This window comes from Echiichthys vipera (genome assembly GCF_963691815.1).
Source record: "Echiichthys vipera genome assembly, chromosome: 5".
Classification (NCBI taxonomy): Eukaryota; Metazoa; Chordata; class Actinopteri; order Perciformes; family Trachinidae; genus Echiichthys; species Echiichthys vipera.
In genome coordinates this window covers 21,498,021-21,508,771 of record NC_139830.1, presented here as the reverse complement: position 1 = coordinate 21,508,771, position 10,751 = coordinate 21,498,021, and the positions used below count along the sequence as shown (strand labels likewise).

At 43.3% G+C, this 10,751-nt stretch overlaps 1 protein-coding gene across 1 annotated transcript; it reads left to right on the top strand.

The window, feature by feature from the left end:
- The first annotated feature begins 227 nt into the window (after positions 1-227).
- On the top strand, positions 228-8,797 carry dusp14 (dual specificity phosphatase 14). The gene is made up of 2 exons (XM_083914325.1): positions 228-396; positions 5,607-8,797. The coding sequence occupies exon 2, from the start codon at positions 5,710-5,712 to the stop codon at positions 6,334-6,336; it is 627 nt and encodes a 208-aa protein (XP_083770451.1). The 5' UTR covers positions 228-396; positions 5,607-5,709; the 3' UTR covers positions 6,337-8,797.
- The last annotated feature ends 1,954 nt before the right edge of the window (positions 8,798-10,751 follow it).

Here is a 10,751-nt window from a genome sequence, read left to right as displayed (position 1 = left end):
TCTTCTTCTTCTTCTTCTTCTTCTTCTTCTTCTTCTTCTTCTTCTTCTTCTTCTTCTTCTTCTTCTTCTTCTTCTTCTTCTTCTTCTTCTTCTTCTTCTTCTTCTTCTTCTTCTCTGGCACTGTTCACTCTCCATATAAAGCTACCCTGTGCACGCCGCTGCTGTCAGAAGCAGACGGATGTACTGATGGCTCGTATTTCTCTTGACTTTCACATTATGTTGTTGTGTGTCGCGGTTCGTCTCCCGCCAACTGGCCTCTCGCCATCCCCATCTCGACGTCCGTAGGAGCGGCCTGACTGAAGGTAAATGTCCGGAGTGAGAGAGCAGCCCCCCGGATTCCTGTAGGCGGTGAAGGCGCTTTGAAACCCTCCATCTCTGCCCGGCGAGAGTCCACTGGTAAGTTGAGTTTTACATCTGATGGAGGCAGGTTATCGACCGAAAATAAGACGGTTTATAACTGAAATTAAAAACAAAGCATTTGTATATTATTAAAAATCCGTTTATTACTCGTTCATCCTCCGGTTTTAGTTTTCTGATGTAAAATGGGTGAAGCTGAAGAAACCAGCGCACCTGCCACACTTGTGTTGAAAGGGTCGCTTCATTTCGTCGTGTTGTTCAAAGTGAGACACATCATTTTCACGTAGGTTATATATATTTATATACCGTATGTGTATATATATATTCCCGACACCTGAACTTATCAGCGCACGAGGACCAGCGGCGCGTGCGCAGTGCCCGTTCACAGCTCAAACCATAAATTATTAAACTCGTGAAGTCTTCCCATTTTTCACACAGGGAAGTGTCACCCATAACAGTCCCTTAGCATAAACTATATTTCATATAAGGACAGCCACTATAGTCTCTAATCTGTTGGTTGTATTCTCAGTTTATAAGATGTTGTCCATAAAATATCCATTTGAATTACTCAGGACCCCAAATCTTCAAATTGCTTCTTTTTTTTAACAGTTAAAAACAAAAAAAATATTCACTTTCATATCAGATATGTCAAAGATTAAAAAAGCGTTTTTGTTTTTGAAAATAGTGTCTGGTTAATGTTCAAATTGGACAGACTAGTGTTTCAGCTCTGTTTGATATTCACCACTTGTAGCACCAACTATAGGTAACAAAGTTTATCTCTCACCTGTCTGCTGCAGATGCAATAATACTTTCCGTTACGTTCCTCTACGTCTACGTACAATAGACACTTTTACATACATTGTGGAATTTTTATGTGCATTGTCGGCAACACAGTGTTGCAACAGTTTTGCATTGCATTTGTAGCCTCCCCGTCTCTCATTCGTGACACATGGCCTTGTGTCTCAGCCTCTGGTGTTTGTGTCCGAGGTAAAACGTTGTGAAGAGTGAGGAAGGTGCCAGACCGAACCCTGTCCTCAAGAGAAATTTGTCCCTAAACTCATGCTGACTCTGCTCTCTTTTCAACCCTTTGCGGTCGACATTGTTGTGCAGCAACGTTTGTGAGCTGTTGAGCTGTACCCGGTTGTGTTTGGATGAACCTGAGAAGCTGTGTCACTGCGGCTCATTTTCTCCTGATAATTATCCAGACTGCTATCAGCAGTCACTTTCAGATATCACTCAGACTGAATAAATGGATTGCTTTTAATTGCGAGACGCTGATAAGAGCTGCGTGCCTGCTTGTGCACCTTTATTCCAGCTGTTTTCACCCCTTCTGCAGTGGTGAGGGAAAGTCAGTCAGGAATTTGATGAAAAGGTGAGCTCCGATCTAGGTGTCGTTCACCGTGGCTTCACTGTCAAGAGTCGTGAGAGTGAGGCTTGCCGCTCTAGTTTTCCTGCAGGTGGGTCACGTTTCCAATTTGTGTTAGGGAAGGTGGAACCGGATCCCTGAGGAATCTCCCCCCACAGAGAGAGAGGCGGAGAAGGAAGATTTGTGAGGTGGGACTACCTGTTGACAGGTCCAGCCTGAATGATTGAGAGGGGGGTTGTTTTTTTATAATATCAAGAGAAGAAGAGGAAGAAGGCAGGAGAGGTTGATTTGTGAAAAGGTGCTCTGGTCTTTGTTGTCCCGTGAATGCCACTGACATTATATATCAGTATATATATTTTTCCCCTATAAGAATGAATCTTCACAGTATATTTGATTGACAGTGAGCTGCAGTATCCCCACTATGGCCAACACTACAGTCGATTTTTCTCTCTGCATAATTCTCCCTCCTCCGCTCTCTGCAGCCTCACTCCTGCCCTGCCCGGGGTATAAATAACCATGTGGATAGAGCAAATCTCAGCAAAGCCCGGCGCTGTGGTACATCAGTACTTTGGAGAGGGCCAGGGCTTATTTGGTTCTCTTATCTTCCACATCTCTCTGTTGACTTTCTTATACTGTGGTCAGTATGTTGCCACAGCAACAGAGTTTGAACGTCAGCTTATGGTATATATATCACCCGACTACATGGATTAATGCATCAGCTGTGCCTCCCACTGAAACAGCAAGAGTCTTGTAAGCAGGACATCTGTTCGTACTTCACTTTTTCAGTTTTTAGCAAGATGTCACGGTTACCATAGACCGGTAACAGACTCTGAATCACCGCCCACGTCCCAGATTCAGATCAGCCTGGATGTTGATCTCATTGATTTCTGTTTCCTTGAGTTTGTGAAAACAGCCAAGCTGATCAGAGTATTGTAGGTGGGATTAGAAAAGAATCATTCAGCTATAAAGATTGTTTTAAGTCGACTTTGAGCTACTGCTAACTTCTAAATTTACTGAAATTCAACGTTACATACATTAAACCTCCATTTATATAACCCTTGGCCACAAGAGGGAGAACAGCATGCCGTAAATCAACTGAGGTGAAGCAACGTATTCTCATTTACAGGTTCGTACGACTTCATAGGTGAACGGAAGTCGACAGTGAGACGTCGACGGACCGGATGTTGAACAAGACTGCTGTTTTCGATCTCAGTTAGGATTAGGCATGAAAACCACCTGGTAAGGATCAGAAAACAGGTAGCCTTTGTTGCTACAAGAGATGAGACAAAAAAACCTGAAAGATGCCTAAATTCTCAAACGGTAGATTTGTTTTCCATTTTTAGTACAACTAAACTAGGATACACTACTGATTAATTAGAGCAGGTTAAACCCTGTTTACGTAAACACAATGTGCGATAAAGCCCCTTTCACACTTGCACTGAAAACCTGAAATTATGTAGACATTACCCAGCTGCATGTGAGAACTTCAATGTCCGAATCAAGTCGGACCAGATATCAAGCACTGTATTCACAGTGAGCAAGAGGGCGTGTTGATCACGCTTCTATAATGCGGCTTGCGAAACTGAAAGAAAACAAACCGCCAACGGTGAAGAAGAAGGGTGATTTACGCAAAAACGGCAACAAAAATGTCTAAGTGGAGAGACGACGAGATTGTGGAACCGCTGACGGTAAGGGTCAACACCGAAATCATCAGACAAATTCAAGGTACAGCAGGAGACTCTGCAGTTTATGACCAAATTCCAAACCGGCTCTGTGGCCGCGGTGTAATCAGCATACTGCCTCCTGCACACTCTACCCAGACACCACCGCTCGTCTAAACCAAACGCAGTATTTTGACTAAATGAGAACGCATCTGACACCGACAATCTCCTGTTGTTTGCTACATGTGTGAAAGAGAAACTCCACTAGGTCCTCCTGATTCTCTGGACAATGTTGAGTTCATATGTGGAAACAGCTTAAGAAATGAAGTGAAAAAGCAATGGCAGTTCAGTCTTTATTATCAGTTGTGCATTTCATTTTAAAATGTTATGATTACCATATTACATTTGTTTCTCAAAATACACGTCCTAATCGTGCTACGGTTAGAGCTACGACTAACAATTATGAATTAAGCTGCTGATTATTTTCTAGATAAATCCATCAATCATTTGGTTTGTCGGTAAAATGGACTGAATGAAGAAAAATAAATAAAACAGGGAAAGACGTTTATGTCTTCGAATACTCTATTTACACACTTTCGCTCAGTGCTGCTCTGACGTGTCTCTGACCGCCTCCTGATGTCCAGTGGTGATGGTGTGAAGGAAGGTGGATCATGGCAACCATTTCAAAGGCAAAGTGCAGGGTGATTAGCAGCTGGGAAGCAAACCAAAGAAGCTGTGTCCGATGTGGGAGAGAGGCGGGGGATGTTTTTGGTCCTTTGTTTCTTTTGACCAAATGGAGGTGGCAAAGTTGTGATGGCACAGGAAAACGACTGTGTAGCAGCAATATTTATTCTTTGATTCCTATCCTGTTAAATAATACATCTTGACCCAGAAGTCGGGAATCACTGCTTTTAAAGGATGAGACGTCACAAATTTGTTGTCTGATCACAAAGCTGCCACCATGGTTTCACCGATGTATTTCAATTCACGTCTTTCCACTCATGTTTTTAATAACAATTGAAAGAACCAAAAGAATGCTGATCCGTCTCGGCAGTCTCTTTGCAAGTGACAGCGGGTGATCAGGTGGTTGTGTTTTTTTTCTGCTGGTTGAGTTCCAGTTTAAAGCAGTTGACCCGTGTGTCTTGTTAACCAGACAGGAGCAGAAATGAAAGAAAAAGCCCTGCCGGCCAAACTGGTGCACAAAGTGTGGATGACGCACGACAAGTGCAACAGTGTGTGAAGTAGCGCCCGGAGCTTTGGGCTCTCTGCTGCTAACCTCAGTATTAAAACAGGAGGCTGTTTCCATCAGAATACAGTACGGCCAGAAATGTCAGTTATCACACTACATCTTTTTTCTTCAACATGAGCTGTCTTGTTGCAGCTCATACATGGAGGAGTATCCATTTTGGAAGAAGAAAATAGAATTAGATTAATAAAATGTGGCGTTATTTATTATTATTATTATTAAATAAATATTAGTGTTTCATCAGCACATTTTTGGTGTAATCATACCGTATATGATTACTTTCCACCCTGTGGTTTGGTGCCATCCAAAACGACATCAACAGCAGCGAGAGCCAGGGAGACGAGAGATGTAATCTGTATGTGAGGGCTGTGGATGGATGAACATGAGATGAGGTGAGTGCACGCCTCCAGGGGGGTTCTGCGCTCACATGGCAGAGGGAGGCACGTCGCAGCACAAAGGCGGTTCGACCTGAATGCAGAGAAACGTCCAGCAGGGATAGACGGGGCTCTCTAGCTGAGAACATTTTTCATGTCATTGGATTCTTTAAAAGGCCTTGGATATATTACTGAAAGTAAACATCAGCATGGTTTTGAATTAGTCCACTATTGTCTGGTCCAGGACAGCATCTAAAGATTATTTTGATTGTCGATTCATCCCTCGATTGTTTTTCTCGATTTATCGATTAGTTGTTTGGTTTATAAAATGTTAAATGTTAAAAATGTTCAAAATATCTTTCAGTTTTTCCAATCTTGTCCTTAAATGTCTTGTTTTGTCCACAACTCAAAGATATTTAGTTTATTGTATAAGAGGAGGAAAGAATCCGGAAAACACATTTAAGAAGCAGCAGAACATTTTGTTGTCTTTAAAAATGACTCATCCTTGTGACGTGTTTGTGTGTCTGTCAGCCTGAGTACTCGTGCAGTGAAGTAGAAAAACATTCAATTTCGATTGAAAGTGAAATCTCTTTGTGTTACAGAAGCTGTCTGACTGGCTTCACTACTATGACTCTGAGCTCCTGAAGATTTTGCAGATTTTTAAAAAGAAATTCACCATCCTTCTTGAAGCCACTCGATTCCTCAATGGGTTCCCACAGCCAAGGTTTCTTCCACCACCACCACCATCGTAGCTCCATGGTGCCCACTGTGGTGCCGAGGCTTCTGGCTGAGAGTAGCAGCCTGTTGGGGGGCATCGCGCAAATCACCCCCAACCTCTTCCTCAGCAGAGGGAATGTGGCATCCAACCGCAGCCTGCTGCTGTCCAAAGGCATCACATGTGTGGTCAACGCCACCATCGAGCTCCCCAACTTCAACTGGCCTCACATGGAGTATGTAAAGGTCCCTCTGGCTGACATGCCCCACTCCCCCATCTCCTTGTACTTCGACAGCGTGGCCGATAAGATCCACAGCGTGGGACGAAAGCGAGGGGCGGTGCTGGTGCACTGTGCGGCAGGGGTGAGCCGCTCGGCCTCTCTGTGTCTGGCGTACCTGATGAAGTATCACCGCGTGTCTCTGGCCGAGGCCCACGCCTGGGTCAAAGCCCGCCGCCCTGTCATCAGGCCCAACGGCGGCTTCTGGCGCCAGCTCATCGAGTACGAGAGGAAGCTGTTTGGTAGAAACTCTGTTAAGATGGTGCAGACGCCCTACGGGGTCATACCTGATGTTTATGAGAGGGACCGCAGGAGCCTGGCTCCGTACTGGGGCCTGTGAGAACCACAGTGAGGAGATCAAGGAGGAAGTGAAGATGAGCCCTTTTGCCCTCCTGAACTGCAGCTTTATGTGTGTTCAGGACAGGCGAAGTGAGACACGTGTGAGTGTACATCTGTGTGAGGCTTATTTAACGAATACTGGTGCATTTGGACAGAGTCTTAACCAAAACACTGGTTGTTGACGCTGTTCGTCCAACCAGTTGCCTCCATTTAGTCTTTTAGCGGGAGGAAGGCGACTTCAAGCCCAGAATCCTTCAGCCCAAAGGATCCCCCGGGACCACAAAGATGTCAGACATCAAAACAAGATCAGAGCGTGGAAGTTGGTGCCGTCTGTCTCCTGGCCGGTCTACCATTTCCAGTGGAGGATGAGCGCTAGGTGAAGGTGTTGGCTGTGCTCCAGACTCTGCAGCTCTGACAGTGATGTGACTGAAGTCCTTTTCCTGACGTGATGATGTCATGTGGTGGTATTGTGACAGTTTTGCAATAATCTTTGGTGTGAAGGGCAGCAGCATGCTCTCAATGTACGGTAGCATTTAAGATAAGTGTACAGAAAAAAACTATAGAGACTTTAGAGATTTTATCGGAACGTACTGATAGTGAAGAAAAATGGCACACTTTAACTGAACATTTAAAGATGTTTGGTACATCTACCTTTTTAAGGGGGAAATCTAGAAGATTTAAGCTAAAAGTCAAGGTTTAGGGAAAGCTCCTGTGTACCACAGGGTTGACCGTTCCATCCTATGACCACACTATGTTATTGTAGTGCTATTTGATGCTATATTAAAAGATATATCTGTCGTCTTAAGGGACTGGGACTGGTATCTCTATGATACTTGGAAGGATATTTTCTATCCCACTGTTTTTGCCATGTGTCCATAGGTTGCAAAAAGATCAGAGCAGTACAGAAAATACATTTTATTTCTCTGTGGGAACCAGCCGAAAAGAGGGACGTCACACAGGCTTTAAGATCTCACTTCTGCCATCGTCTGCTGGTTCAAAATTTAAACGTTGCCGCAAATCCTAGTTGAAGGGGTGATCTTGCATAATTAATACTGCAGTAAATCACAATACAGACCACCATCAAGACTTTTCCACCAATATTATCACATAAAAAGTAAATAATGCAGTGAATGTTTGGATTCCTGCTTCCACTTTGAGTGGCTTATTTTCCTCTTTAAAGGCGACCTGCAGAGTTTTTCTTGGAAACAAACAAAGTTGTTTGTGCACCAATGTGTATATATCCTTAAGGTCTAACAAACGTGTTGAATGCATTTCCTTCCTTCCTCATAACACTTTGCAAATCTGAGTTTTAAACTAGTTTAGTAAGTATTGGTAATTTAAAAAATTCAAAATGCAGGTCAAACACAAACCGGCAGCATACGCTCTGCGTCACGTCTGCCCATTGATTTCAAACCTGCACATTAGTCACATATTGACTAATATTGACAGTTAGCAACATGGCTAACGCTAGCAGCCTGGCTACTGTCCAAAGCCAGAAACAACTGTAAAAATCTCAATTAGAACCAGACAACCAGATATTAGCGCTCTGATGAAGGCAGAGTTCATAAGTAGGCAGGTTTTGTTACTTACTGGTCCAGCCTAGTAGAAAGGATGTTTTTTTTTTTTTTTGCTTTCCCCCTTCCTCTGTCCACGGGGCTGTAAACATTAGAGTTTCCACAGTTACTCCGGTTGTTCCACTGTCCGCCACTTATCATAGTGACGAAACTAAAGCGCTAGCCTCTTCCTTTGTGCCGTAAAGTCAACATTTTCCCGGGAGTTCGTACCCGTTGACTAAACGACAGAATTGCACAGTGAAAGCGAGGCTTATAAGGAACCAACTGTTAACCTTGGTGGTGTCATTATTCTGTAGTCGTTGTGCAATAAACATTAACTTCATAATGATAAGTTAAAACAGAAATATTGTTTCCACTATAACCTGTCAGAGAGGCTGGAATTATACCACACCTGTTTCCCAGGTTTGGCACTTCATGACTACCATAAATACCTACTTCTTCTGTATGGCATGCCCTGTGTGTGTGGGCCAGAGCCAATTGACACACGTCAGATGATGCAATGTTACGTGAAGTGGCCGGAGCGTGACACATTTAAACTGATGTTTTTTGTCCGACAAGTAGCAAATTTCCACATTTTTAGAAGCTAGCTCCAGAGATAAATGATTATGAGAATTGTTCAAAATGCTCAATTTCTTTCTATCAACTGGTTCTATTATATATATATATATGGTTATCATGGGCAGTGAATGTATAGTGATGGTTTTGTATTGTGATTTACCTTCTTGACTCTCACCCCTCCACTATAGTGCAGTATAACATCACTGTTGGGTGTGGTCATCAGACATCTAACAGGCTGCGCGCAGCAGTGATGTTGCATGTGACAGAGCGAGACCCACAAAGATTAATGCAATTATTATTTTTTTAATTTTCAACAATGCCATGATAGATTAAGTGTGATATTAAAAAAAAGAAAAAAAAGTTCTGGGGTAAATAAGTGTTAGCAGGAGAAAGATGTTCTGTAATCTGACTTCTAATTATTTCATGCCCCAAGACAGAAAATAAAAGATCTCATGTCAATGTTTGTGTTCAAATGTGTTTGAATTTAATAGAAGAAACACCTCTAACAATACTTTAGTCTTTACTGGAATGACGTCTGACGTCTCTGAGATGTTATCACATTAAGAAGCTGCAGCGTTTCCTCCTTCAAACGCCTCTTGATGTTCGTTGTGCACGGCCATTTTCCCCCAGAGATGTCAAACAAATGTTCCGTCATTCATTTTCATTTTGCTGAGCCTACAGAGCAGCAGGCAGATTATTGATGAGCACCATTTGTCTTGTACCCACACTTTGTGAGAGACCTCCAGAGTGGTCTCCACAATAAAACGCAATTACCCAGAGAGATGTCTGACGACGGGACAACCACCGCGGAGAGGCACAAGTGATGGGCCCTAATTATACACTGCACACAATATTTTCTCACAGGGAAAAAAAATCCCCCCCCATCCCTGTCTTCACTGTGTTAATGTGAGCGCAGGCTTTCCAAGGCATAGTCGATCACTAAAAGTAAACACATCCTTCACCAGCAGCAGGATATTATCGTCTATCATTAAAGCAGTGAGCAGAGCCATTTGCATCATCTTGAGCATCGGAGGCAGGCCAGACTCCAGAGGTGCAGGCCATGCAGAACGAACCACGCTGATGAAGTTTTCGGGAGATGACATTGAACATGGCAGCAACTCAACAGGATACAACAAACCCCTGTGTGTCACTATTCTTCATTATGTGTTTTTTCCTTTCTTTTTTATTACTAGATAGATATTTAGTCTATAAAATGTCAGAAGTTTCCGGAAAGGGCCTGTCGCACTTTTGTCAAGCCCAAGGTGACATTCAAATCGCTTGTTTTGTCTAACCAACAGTTCAAAGCCCAAAGATGTTCTGTTTACAATTATATAAAACTGACAACAACAACAACAAAAAAATAATTCTCGCATTTAAGAGGCTGGAACCACCAATATTTGGCACATGTTGCCATGCTAGCCTGTGACGCTATGGACCATTTTAGTTCAGTCTGAAATATCTCAACAGCTATTAGATGGATTGCTGTGATATTTTGCTCAGCCTTGATGACTCCCAGAGGATGAATGCTGACTGTAGTGACCCTCTGACTTCTCCTCTGGTGCCACCAGGATGTTTGCATTTGTGGTTTTGAGTAGCCTGGAATCACCAGACTAAATTGTCATTTTTGAGGTGGCGTTATCAACGGTGCAGACCGAAATGCCTCTGGGTGCAATTACACCTACAACCAATCAGAGCGACAAAACAATGTAAAGCTGAGCGACAACGTTGGGCCGCTGCTTAGTGCGTTTTGAGGCAGGGACAACATGGTGGCCCGGGTCACAAACCTTTTCAAATTACAGCTAAACAGAACGCTAAAGCAGCAACATTTTAGGTGAGAAATAAGCAATACAGTAACAGAGCCTTTTATATATGATCAGGGCTGCCTAGTTTGACTGTTTGACCTGAGTTTCATGAGCCTGGTAAGTTGTGCTGGCCGGAGAATGCCAGTAACTACATTAAAGCATGACTCCTATGTCAGTCATCGTCTTAAACTCGCCCCACATGAGATAAACGGTTGTGATTGGCCCGTAAAATCTCATGTTGCTGGAAGTCTATCTGAATGGAAGAGGGGCCAGACGTACCTGCCTGAGCAAATGAAACATGAGCTCGGCAGATTCGTCTGGTTCCAAGGCTGGGTTTTGAGTGAAATATCTCGAAAATGATTGGATGGCGTTCCTTTGAAATGAAAAGACCGTAGAGGATGGCTTGTAATAACCTTAACTTTTCGTCATCAGGTCAAGCACTACTGCGCCTCAGTTTAGCCTCACAGAGCCGCTAGTATGAC

What these genes read in the sequence shown, in the direction of transcription:
- dusp14 (XM_083914325.1), top strand. Translation starts at nt 5,710, where the DNA reads ATGGGTTCCCACAGCCAAGGTTTCTTCCACCACCACCACCATCGTAGC.